The 13,166-nt window shown below is 36.5% G+C and overlaps 1 protein-coding gene across 5 annotated transcripts in view; it reads right to left on the minus strand.

Annotated features, from left to right (window-relative positions):
* Positions 1 to 13,166, minus strand: part of arhgef1 (Rho guanine nucleotide exchange factor (GEF) 1) — a 49,108-nt gene that overhangs the window by 3,284 nt on the left and 32,658 nt on the right. For 2 of the 5 annotated variants that reach the window (XM_079837973.1, XM_079837971.1), the window contains 12 exons: positions 7,938 to 8,079; positions 6,916 to 6,927; positions 5,761 to 5,916; positions 5,375 to 5,565; positions 5,107 to 5,253; positions 4,925 to 5,007; positions 4,668 to 4,793; positions 4,233 to 4,347; positions 1,577 to 1,677; positions 1,334 to 1,408; positions 1,164 to 1,239; positions 908 to 1,075 (listed from right to left, as the gene is read on the minus strand). In XM_079837973.1, the coding sequence (XP_079694099.1) occupies positions 908 to 1,075; positions 1,164 to 1,239; positions 1,334 to 1,408; positions 1,577 to 1,677; positions 4,233 to 4,347; positions 4,668 to 4,793; positions 4,925 to 5,007; positions 5,107 to 5,253; positions 5,375 to 5,565; positions 5,761 to 5,916; positions 6,916 to 6,927; positions 7,938 to 8,079 (1,392 nt within the window). The remainder of the gene's footprint in view (positions 1 to 907; positions 1,076 to 1,163; positions 1,240 to 1,333; positions 1,409 to 1,576; positions 1,678 to 4,232; positions 4,348 to 4,667; positions 4,794 to 4,924; positions 5,008 to 5,106; positions 5,254 to 5,374; positions 5,566 to 5,760; positions 5,917 to 6,915; positions 6,928 to 7,937; positions 8,080 to 13,166) is intronic. The other 3 variants (XM_079837975.1, XM_079837974.1, XM_079837972.1) reach the window with 2 other exon arrangements.

The raw sequence follows: 13,166 nt of genomic DNA on the forward strand, positions 1-13,166 counted from the left end.
TTATTTACTTTTTTTATCCTTATGGTGCGTTCACAGCAGACGCGAATGAAGCGTTAAGTGCAAGTGATTTACATGTTAAGTCAATGCAAAGACGCAAATAGACATTCTGCGGAGCGATTTGTGCGAATGACATGGTGCGAATTGAGCGTTCGGCCGTTTGACGCGCAAAATGAGTGATTCGCGCAAGTTGAAAAATCTGAACTTTGGCGGATATTCGCGCTGCGTTAACCAATCAGGAGCTTGCTCTAGTTGTGACAACAATGAGGACAAAATCATATGTGGATACCCGGAGATGTACTTCATAGAAACAGGAATAAAAATGGATCTTGCATGGAAGAAAGTGAGTGAGGAGCTCGGAGAGTCTGGTAAGTTGTAAAAAACGCTCTTTACTCAATTTGAGCTATACATAGGGTGATTGAAAAATTATTGAATGCTTGAATTTACCATTTACCAATGGCAATGAATGTTTTAAAATACGGTGAATAGGCTCAATTTGCCGGCTTTAACTAGCTTGTAGTCTCAATTGGGTGAATTCAGGGTGATTGGGACCCTTTTTGCCATTGAGATGACTTGGAAAAAGTGTCCCAATCACCCTGAATTCACCCAATTGAGACTACAAGCTAGTTAAAGCCGGCAAATTGAGCTTATTCACCGTATTTTAAAACATTCATTGCCATTGGTAAATGTTAAATTCAAGCATTCAATCATTTTTCAAAGTGTTTTCCTAGGCCATTCAAGCATTCAATAATTTTTCAAAGTCTTTTCCAAGGCGGGGTGTAACAACTATATAAAAAAATGTATTGAAAATCAAGAAAATAAAATGTTTTCTTGAAAATCAATAATAAAAATTAGGTTAAAAAAAGAAAGAAAGAAAACAACAAGATACCTCAGTGAAACTCTTACTCACCAGTGGCCACGTCTCTGAGGAAAACAGACTCCAGTTTGATGATTGGACTCAGCATCAGTTTGCCTTCTTGAGCGCCCATGTTGCTTTTGCTCTGACATTTCAAAACCATCTTATCATCCTGCTTCTGAAGCAAGACCAGCAGGTCTGACAGCAACACACAGTGCACATCTGCAAACACACACAAAAATAGGATGAGTAATAGGCCCCGAAAACCATCAAATTTGTCAATTTGCAAAAAACTGTATTGCCGGATTACCGATCGCTTTCTCCTTGGTCACCCTCCATATCAGAGGTCCTTCAAACAGCATCTTTCTGGAGGTCAGATCAATGTTCTGATGGATAGAGAAAAGAATGGATATCATACCAGTCTGAGAGCGCCTTCATTAATAACGTAACTGATACATGAGACATCAAGATATTTCTCACCTTGTACTCACTGTAGAGGTCATTACTGGGTTTCAATCCTGAGGTGTCCAGTCGGCGCTGGTAGTCTTTTAAAATCTGAGTTGAAAGATAAGCGGAGGAGAAAAAAAAACAGGTGGTGGGGAAAATGTATATTAGAAATTATTAATCAAGCTTAAACTATCCATATAGGGTGGGCGGTATGTCTAAACATATTTCACAGTATGACCAATTTTACTGTATCATAAATGTACTGAATGTTCTAACCAGCAGGTTCTCCATGAGTTTGACTTCTTCATTGACGTGGTTGAGGATCTTGCGGCAGGATTCAGCTGCTTGGTTAATGTTCTCTTTTTCTGCTTCATTCTCTGAAAGAAAAGGACATTAGATATAAACTTTTTTTGTCTAATATATTGCAGTATTGTTAGTGCTGTCAAACAGTTGTAACTGCTTAATCAGCATGTCATGTAATTACATCAATTAAATTAAAGGCCCCAATATACTTAAAGCGAAATCGAAGAATGAACTGATGTGACGTCATGTCAAACAAAATCAGGCCAAAATGAACTTAATTTGTAGTTTGTTTTGGGAGTTCTAAACAGCTTGCCAAAGAGAACTTTCTAGAAAAGTATTCAACGGCTCGTAAACACCTGGTAATATGTGGGGATTATACAATAGGTAGGTGTGCACAGATGCTCTGCCTTCTTTCACATTACATTTTTTCTGGTTCATTTCTCTCGTTTAGTCCTTCGAGGTCAGATGTCCGCGAGTAAAAACATGAACACACTGGAAATCTGCTTAAGTTGTACTTCTGATTACATGAGACACTGACACTGTTTTCATGTTTAATACTGTAAAGCTGCTTGATTGTGAGCAGTGTTGGGCACGTTACTTGAAAAAGTAATTAGTTATAGTTACAAATAGTAACTGAGTTAGTAACTGAGTTACATCATTATAAAAGTAACTAATTACCATGAAAAGTAACTACTGTTACTTTTTTCCCCCAAATGTTCAAATATGTCAAAACTTGGATACCCCCAATATTAAATATGTTAAATGAATGAATTGGACACTAAATAGAATAAATTATTATTATAAAACATTGTACATTAAAGTACACTATTGTAATGTTGCTGTGGGACAATGTGAGAGACACCTATCAAATTCAATACATTATTGCAAATATTATCAGTAGATCTACTATAGTGTAAATATTGTGTAAATATTATCAGTAGGCCTACTATACTACTCCTTTGGTAGTGGAGCTCACGCTATCACCTGGGTTTTAAGCCACTAATTTTGTGGCGGCATGTGATGTGAGGTGCTTCATTAGATTAGAATTACTTGCCACCGATGTGGAGAGACTTTTTCTTCCTGGGCATAAGTTGCACGTTACATAAACATTCTTACCTTTCACCTCAATGAGGGAAAGCTATACTTCCAGTTTGCGAAAGCTACCTTTGAAGTCATTGGACTTGCCATCGCACTGACTCCTCGTCGTTGGTGTGTGTGACTGTGCATATGCGTGTGTCATAGGTGTGCGTGCGTGTGTGTGAACTCAATCTATCAACCTCAACCTTGTCTCCCACCCACCCACCAATCATCATCAGTTATTTGTACCAAACACGCATGGCATGCACGCACGCACGCACGCACGCACGCACGCACGCACACCAACCAACCAGTGAAAAAAAAAAACCTTGCAGGTCCGACTGACAAGGAGCCTGTTCGGATGAAAACTGCTTCAGTGAGCTCAATTATAGTAACGCCGCATTTTATTCTCAGTAATGCTAACGGCTTTGTAACGGAAGAAACAGTAATCGTTTGATTACTTGTTACTGAAAAAAATTGTTCCGTTAGTAACACCGTTTATCTAGAACGCCGTTATTCCCATCACCGATTGTGAGCAATCAATTGTATAAAGTGTGACATGACTTTCCTAAAGTGCCAAATTGCAGAGCTTGTGCAAACATATCCACATTGCTATGATCAGATGCTTTTCTTATGCTTTATAAAAAAAATGCTTGCTGTTTTCTCAATTTTGTTGAGTGTTTATTTTGTTTTTGAGAGGAGAGTGCACAGCACATAATATGCTCTTTTGATTATACACTGCTGAGAGCAACGATTAGATGAATATGTAAATATTATTTACATATTCATCTAATCGTCGCTCTCAGCAGTGTATAATCAAAACAGTATATCGCTGCTCACGTACTTCGAACTTGGTTGTACCCCTAGCCAAGGAGGAAAAAGAACTTTGCCGTGAGTATATCGGGCCTTAATGAGATAGTTCACCCACAAATTAAAATTACACCATGATTTACTCACCAGAGTCGAAGTTATATTAAAAAATGTCCTGGCTAATCCAATCATTATTATGGCAGTAAATGGCAGCCCAAAATTTGAAGCCCAAAAAAATGCATCCATCCATTACAAAAGTAATCCACACGGGTTACAAAAGGCCTTCTGAAGCAAAGCAGTGCGTTTGTGTATTTAACACGCTATAAAGTAAAATATCTAGATTGCACAAGACAGCCTTCCGTATTTAACTTACGAGAAAACCATAACTGGCGTGACGTATGACGTCGGATGTAGTAAGTGTTTTAAACGGCAAGAGGCGTTACACTTTCTTCATAAGCCATTATAATGCTTGGATGAGCCAGGACATTTTTTTTAATACAACTCCGATTGTATTTGTCTGAGTCATATACACCTAGGATGGCTTTAGGGTGAGTAAATCATGGGGTATTTTTTATTTTTGGGGGAACTATCACTTTAAGCATAATTAATTGCATATACTGTCAACTGTTGAGAAAAATCCCAAGACAAAATACAATATTGTGGCAGATGAGTTCATCGTTTAATAGGTTGCACTATTTGTACATAAGGTTTAATAGAAATAAAATCAATTTGAAACACACACCTGTGTCCTTGGCAATGTTGGCCAGCAGAAGAGGGTACTTGGTTAGTCTTTGCATCTCTGTAGGAATGATATCCTTTAGCTGTAGCCTCCGACACTGTGGCTTACTCTCTGCATCCTACAACACAAACACAAAATAATCCGTTTACCAAAAGATTAGAATAGAATAGAATAGAATAGAATAGAATAGAATAGAATAGAATAGAATAGAATAGAATAGAATAGAATAGAATAGAATAGAATAGAATAGAATAGAATAGAATAGAATAGAATAGAATTTATTTTCCCGTTTTTGGGAAATACGTCTTGGACTACAATAACTACAAGATGCCAAGTCTCCAGAAAATGGCAAGTTAAAACTTTTACCCATCACAATCCATTTGTGTCTATCGACTACTAGCAATAAAATGGACAACAGTGTTTTAAGTGTAAACTTACCAGTATGAAAGCATTAAAACGGGGGTCCTTCTTTTGTCTGCTCTTTATCTGCTCTAGAGCCCAGGACTGGTAGCTACAAAAGCGTGCAGTGAGCTTCTGAAACCATTCTCCTTCTGATCCACTGAACTACAGAGATAAAGACATGTCTACTTGCGTAACATCTGATATACATTTAAACATTCAAGAAGAATGCTGAATGACCCAGTGTTCATAAAGAACAAGAAAAACGATCGTTTAGCACACTCTAAGCCACTTACCCTGTTGAGAAGTGGCGTGCTTATGATTTTGACAATGTAATCATCTTCCTGCCGCAGTTTTTTCAGGTTCTCATAAAAAGCATCTAAAAAAAATATATATATGAATTTATACTTTATACAAGAGACTTGACGGGCAACCATGCAGAGTTCAGTGTATTAATGCATTTGAGGTAGTTACGTACAGTGCATCTCTATGATCTCATCGAGGCTGGGGAAGATGGTGGCCAGCTCAGTTATGCTCATAATCTCTTCTCTCTCCAGAGGACGAGAAAACACGGTCTGTAATACACTCAGCATACGAACATGAGCGTGCTCGGTCGCAAACAGCTCTGAGAGACACAGAAAGAAAATGTTCATCATTGCATCTTGCTACATAGCAGATACGACAAAACAATAAGGCACTTGAACATGTGTTTTTCTCAATTTTGTCAATGTTCTTGCTTTTATTACCATTGATGACTTCTTGTCTTTTGGTTTCCTTCTTGCTGAGTTTTTTCATGTTCTCAGGGGGAGCAAGTTCCCTCCAGTTGGGCGGGTCCTGCTCGAGTTCCAGGAGGCGGGGCTCAATTTCCTCCTGCTGAGGGAAGGGGCCAAAAGCAGGACCAGTGAAGGGGCCATCGGACAACAATCCACCTTCCACACTGAGAGAGAGAAATGAAGGGAACAAAGTGAAAATGGATACGTACATGTTAAGCATTGTGAAAATAGGTAAGGTAGTGATGATCACAATCTCTGAACTCTATGAGTTACTGAGAAGCCCCTTGTGCTGCTGTCTCCTGTGAACGGTGTGTATATGAGTATTTCTGAGTGTGCGTGGAAGTTAGTCTTTGCCTTACGGGACTGAATGCTGTGGGGAGGGTGAGAGGGGGTGGGAAGTGGAAGTTGACTGCAGGTCCACGTCGCTTCGGGAGCGCGACTGCTTGGCTCGGGTAGAGCCACTACGTCGAGAGTGACGGCGCTCCACACAAAGGCTCTCGCTGCGCCGCACATTCCTGAACACCCAAGAGAGGGTGGGTCGAAGAGAAAAAGAGGATGAAGAAGGAAAAGGAAAGGAAAGGAAAAGGGCAGAGAAATAAAAGGAAATAGAAAGGAAAGAAATGTGGAAGGAAACGAAAGGTAATGAAATAAGGAAATTAAAGAAAAGGAAGATATAGTAAAGGAAAGGGAAAAGGAAGATATAGGAAAGGAAAGGTAGAAAGGAAAGAAAAGCAAGAGGAAGAAAAGAAAGGGAAAGGAGAAATGAAGAGGTAAGAACAGGAATGAACAAGAAGGATAAAAAGAAAGGAAGAAGAGGGGGATAAAAAAAGGAAATGTAAAGGTTGAAGAGTGGAAAGGAAAGTGGTAATGAAGTATTAGAAATGTTTTAGTGCATGGAAAATAAAATAAAAACACACAAAAAAAAAAAGAAACAGTGGAAAGGACAGACAGATGTCAGTGAGGTTAGACACCACAGATCAAAGGTAACATGACCAGATGATGGAAATAGAAAATTTAACAATACTGAAGTAATGAACAGAGAGTGAAATGTGAAGACAAATGATGTTAAAACCACTATATAACATGTTATTAACTAGTTCATCAAGGAGATTCATTCACTCCCAACAGTCAAAACCCTTCTAGGATCCACATTAGAAGAACATAACTATCTGTTTCTAAAAGTATCACATACAGCATCTCAGTGCATTTGAACACCTAAAACACTAATGTCAGGTAATTGTCCGTTCGTGGAAAGCATTCCAAAAAAGAAGACACTTCTGCCCTGAATCCCTACAGCCCAAACACCAGAATAGAACCATACTTAGCCATGCAGTGAGTGTCTGTGTGAGTCTGTATGTGACTCTAAAGCACAAAAAAACCATGCCACTAATTTAACACAACTTCTACGATATGAATTATAATACGTAATGTCATCTGTGTTTGGTAAGAGAGCATGTGTGGATCAGTAGTAGCTTGAAGCTGGCAGAAAATCCCAGACATTCGCCCCGACCCACCTTGACTTCTTTCTGTAAAAACATAGGACAACGAACAGTTAAGAGCATACCTGACAACAAACCATTTATCAACATACACCAAACAAAATCTTCCAACTAAAAACCAACTGACCTCAAAGCAAACCGAATCTGAAGGCTGACAACAAAGCGAGACAGAGTGTACAAAAACAGACAACAGCAACAAACAATGCTTCCACATGAAGGACAGTTGCACGAGCAAAATAAAAATGCACAGCTAATCCAGTTATGCCAGTTTTATGCCATATACTATAAGAAAAGCAGTTACATTATGTTAATTATGTTTAAAATCTGGTGGCCTGAAGGTTGCTGGTTCAATTTCCTCAATTAACTATCACCATTGTACCATACCGCATAACAACAGGTTGCTCCAGCTAAATTTTCTCTGTCATATGCGCTCCGTAAGTAACTTCAGATGACAGCTTCTGCTAAATAACAACCTACTAACTACAGAACCAAAAACATAACTCTTCAAATAGTTGGTTGGTCGTAATATTTGCCTAAATCTTACAATCTGCTTATTTTGATAGCTTTGTGCCTTGGCGCGACATTGCAGGACATAGCTGCGAAGGAAGACTGCGCGCAGGACGAGTAAACTGAAAGCTTACAAAAATGACTCACATTGCAGTACATCGTGTGGGACGAGGAATAAACAGACAACAAGAAACAAGAAAGCAAAATGCAAAGATAAAAAAGTGAGTAGTGGGAAAAAGGGTGTTAGGATAGGAGGGGAAAGGGAGGGAGGCGGTATGCGCAGTAAAGGATCGTCTTGGTCCTTGCTGTCCACAAGGAGGGTAGCGTATATTGCGGGCAGCAGCAGGAGCAGCAGCACAGGAGGGACACAGCACGCTCCCCAGGACAAAGCAGACAGGGAGATTTAACATTCTCCCTTAATTATATAGTAAAAAGTAAGACTAGCTTATTTTGCACAGTTATAAAAGTAGGCTGTCTGATTGGTTATTTCATTGTGAGTTGCACTATTGCACTTTTGCATTCCTTCTTACCTGCAACCATCCTGACTGTCCTCTGGAGGGATGTCAATGACAGAGGGAGGTTCACAGATGGTGAGACCCCCACCAGTGCTGACAGGAGATGCATCACCCCCCTCCGAGACAGGTTTGGGGTCTGACCGATTGTTAGAGACACCTATAGGAGGAAAGACATAATTTCTGCACATGAAATACTAGAGGGACATTCAATAATATTAATATCCATGTTTCACACTGCATCTACTGTAGGTATCATTATATGTATTGGTACCATATTGGTTATTGGCTGATATTACAGATTTTTTTTTAATTATTGCGATTAACTTTGTTGATATTGGCACGAAAATGTGACAATTGAAATGTGGCCTTTTCATCTAACTTGAGTTGAAGCATTAAAATGAACTGGAAATAAAAAAAAAACTTAAATAGTAATATTAAAAAAACTAAAAACAGATAAAAGCACGTAAAATTACAAAAAAATTACAAATATAAAATGAAAAGCTAAAAAGAATATATTTTTAAAAGTATATAATAGTAATATTAATTCAAATATGCTTGACACAAGTAGTAGCTGTAGAAATCGCACGAAGCAGGTGAATCCAAACAAACACTTCTTTATTAATCCAAAAATTATCATACAGGAGATTGCAGGAGCAAACGAACACACAACCACATAAAATAAAGACAATACCAGACAATGAAACATGAAACAAAGGAAACTGAGGTTAAGGCGAGTCACTGCGGGCAAAAACACAGTTTTTCATGCATCTGTCAATTCTGAGATTTTCAATTCTTCAGATTAGCGGAAAGAAAACATCCAAAATACACTTTTAGGTATATATTTTATAGCACGTCATCTATTAGCGCCTGTAGATTTCAATTACAGTACATATCTTTAAAGAACTTCTCAAAATGAGTTGGTGCACTGAGCCAGAAATCTCCACTTCCGTAGCACTTAAATACACCAAATATTAGTTTTATACATTTTATTCCTTTTTTTCTGGCTATTGACAGTATTTTCTGATTCATGGAGTGATAAAAGGAGATATCCAAAATCCTCTTTGTAAAAACCTTTAACTCTAATGTTGTAAGAATTTTGAACCTGACTTCATCCAATGTTCAGATTTTTGTTCTAGAAATGATTGCATATTTAATCAGATAACGCCTAATGTGCGTAATGTATTTAAACATAACATTTCAGAAATGCAAATTTTTTCCGCAATTCTTAATGTAATCAATGAACTGGGTAAGTATTGTGATATCTATTATATTATATCGATATATTTTTACCATATTCATCTGGGATGTCTTGCCTTAAATACACAGGGGCGTAATCAAGGTAAAACAAAATAGGTGCAGGAACTAATTAACTACCAGAATGATTATTAATTATCAGGAACACGACGGGATTAAGGAAAACAGAACCGAAACACAATGAAACTACACAGACAGACATAGAACTACATGTTACAATACTATAATAGTATATAAATATTACTAAAATAACACAGTCATTTCCTTTATTTGTACATTTTCATTACTTTTTCCAGCATATAACGCTCACTAGATGTTAATATTTAAAAAATAATCGGACCCACTTTATATTAGGTGGCCTTAACTACTATGTACTAACATTTTTATTAATCATTTGATACAATGCACTTATTGTGTACATACATGTTTTTACATTGTACTTACATTTAAAAAAATACTTGCATCTAATTACATCTGTAATTAATTTCTGTAGTTACATTTGAAATTACACAGTTGACACTTCCCTTACACCTAAGCCTACCCTTAAACTTACCCATACCACCACACCTGTCCCTAACCCTACCCGTATCCCACCTCAATATCAGCAAAAGTGTTTTGCAATACAATTTGAACACAGTAAGTACATTGTACTTATTTTTTCATGCAAGTACATAGTACTTAAGGCCACCTAATGTAAAGTGGGGCCAAATAATCTAAAGAATTGACATGTATCAATCGAATAATCAATCAATAAAAAATGAGACCTTGCCCAACATCCTAGGTGGCTAGGCTAGACTGATTTTGATGTGAAGGACATTTTTATCGATAAAATCCCATTCAATGACACATGAATTGAATGCTTACAATGCTCAGGATAATGCCGAAAAAGCTATTCTGTACTATAATGTCAATGTTAATTCATATTAAGTCTCACATAGACAGATCTGTATAGTCTATCCACCTTTTTCCTAATGAGCCTACTGCATTTTAGGTTATGGGAGGCCTTTCCGGTTTGGGGAAGCTCCACCAAAGACTTCAGTGAGTTCCACTCAAATCAATTCAAATCATAAGGGTGCGCTACAAATAATCCTTTTCCGTCAGTTTGACTGAATGAGCTGTAAAATTTCCTTTTTCTATTTTCAGACACCAGGAGAAAAATTTAACACTTGGTATTTTAAGTGACATTTTATAATAAGAATATCTATGGCAAGAGCTCTTTTCAGTCAACATTTACTGCGCATTTGTGGTCTGTTCTCCCCATTTGATTTATAATATCCTATGAATGATTCACTGGAATGCACTAAGAATCTCTCGTGTTTGTCTCCAAATCCTCAAATCTCTTTCCAGGTTTGTTTGTACACAGGTGCTTTAAAATGTAATCGTCTCTCTTTTTCACTTCTAATCCATATTAGCAGTGTTTACTGAAATGTTTCTAAAGCATGTAAATACAATATTTGTTATCCGTTTCACACTGCATGTACCATTATATATATATATATATATATATATATATATATATATATATATATATATATATATATATATATATATATATATATATATATATATATATATATATATATATATATATATATATATATATATATATATATATATATATATATATATATATATATATATATATATATATATATATATATATATATATATATATATATATATATATATATATATATATATATATATATATATATATATATATATATATATATATATATATATATATAAAATTGTACCATATTGGTTATTGGTTGATATTACAGATCTTTTTTTTATTATTGGTGTCAAACTTTGCTGATATTGGCACGGAAATTAAAATGTGGCCTTTGCATCTAACTTGAGTTGAAGCTCTAAAATGAACACAAAAAAAAAACGTAATTGGTAATATTAAAATGTAATCGTCTCTCCATATTAGAAGTGTTTAATGGAATGTTTCTAAAGCAGGTAAATACAATATTTGTTATCTGTCAAAAGGACAGAAATCACTTTGAAATATTATCACTCGATGTTCCAGTTACTAAACATTTTTGATTAAGGCAATGTATGTTACATAATACAGATGCATATTACTACAGTGATATTTAACACGTCCGTCATATTGCTGTGGAAATCATTTTGGGGTTATTCATGGTCTGTTGTTTGTTAATGTTTTGACACTTTTAAAAAGTACTTTTAAAATGTTCAATGGTTGAAGGGTGAGCAGAACAAATATCATCTCATTGTACCGAGTTTTTGAAATTACTTATTATTGCGTTCATAGAGCGAAACTTTTCCTGATTGTTTATAGTTTGTGCAAAGTGTTATGGGGCATAGGAAAAAGATGGATAGTCTCAAACGTACTTTAAAATCAAACTATCATAACTAAATTTTAATAACCACATCCGGTCTACATGATGCCAACGCAGAGCTGGTGCACACATATCCACATCGCTATCATCATAGCTGTGTGTTTATTTCGTTTTTGAGAGGAACGCACACGCAACATATTTGCACATTTTATCTTAACATCGCTGTCTGTAGTGTGGATGGCGTTTGGGATGTTTTTTAACAGTACATCGCTGCAAAGCGAATTCTACATATAGCTCCTTTAATAACACATTTAAACCTCAGCAAATCTCAAAACAAAAATGTTATACTGTACATTATAATGCATAAAAATTCACAAGTAGCATTTAAAATGATTGATTTTAGTTAGCGTTTTATTTTTAGACAAAATAGTATAGAATATGAATATGTAAATAATTAAAGGTAGGGTAGGCCATTTGTTTTATAAACATTATTTGTAATACTGGTTGAAACTCTTTACATCCTGATAGCAATCAATAATAGAAGTGGTCTAATATTAAAAAAATTACACATATCTTCTGTGGAAGTCTGTCCGAATGCAATGTTAGAATGTCCTACCTGCCTGTCAACATATGTATTTCCATACCTCCTCGCACCCTGTTTGTGCAGACATCACTTATTATCAGCACGTTCCATAAGGCTATGCTGAGTTGTACACAGACAGTCACCGAGCACCGCAAACAAACAGCAGCTGCCTTTTACAGTTCATCCTGAACTAAAACAACGAGCTCATGTTCCGTTCACAGCATGTCGTAACCATTATTATGAGATGGAAACTTGTGACGTTCTACCCGGAGACGTTCTATGTCAACACGATCAACGCCGAAATGAATCTGCAGCAGTCAGGGTGTAAAAACGGCCATTATAGTCAGAAAATTAGTATGCCTTCTGAATAAATCTCTCTCTGTTTGCCGAGATTGAGTGACACTCAGCATCCAGCACAGCAGCCAATCAGCACTCACAGATCAACGTGCAGGCAAACATCCCGCCCACCGCGCTCAGGGTGAAGAGAGTCGGTCCGAGCGCTGATGCCGATGCTGAACTTTGCCGTTGCATAACACATATAATTTTCCTTTTTGTTCATTGTCCGGGTGTTGTGCGTCTGTTCAAAGTAAGTGGGTTATTTATCTTGTTAGAGATCGTGGATGCGATATGCCGGACTAAGCTGTCTATCACTATTTGCTATTATAACGGACGTTAGTTTATTACGGCCAACGATAGGATATAATTCTGTCTTTAGCATGATGTTGTGCTGTATCATATACGTTTCCTTTACTTGTAATTGCTTATATTGATGTTATTATGTATATTTTTATTTGGATTTCGGTGAAAAGTGCCCGTTATTGAGGTATTCTAAAGTTGTAAACAACTTAATGCGCATGCGCGCAGGACATGTCCAGACAGAGCGCCACTGATACAATACAGAACAAATTAAGCTATTTACTGTTTAAAGTAATGTGTATGACATAGTGAGTTTTCTTCAAATCATTACACTGTTAATTCTGTTTTAATGAACATTAATCATGTGTATTTCTGTTAGAAGATTTAATGTTATCATCATGTATATTTACCCTGCATTTCCAATGTTTATAGAAAACCACATACTAAACACCTACAAATAAG

This window comes from Gobio gobio (genome assembly GCF_949357685.1).
Source record: "Gobio gobio genome assembly, chromosome: 15".
In the NCBI taxonomy this organism is placed as follows: domain Eukaryota; kingdom Metazoa; phylum Chordata; class Actinopteri; order Cypriniformes; family Gobionidae; genus Gobio; species Gobio gobio.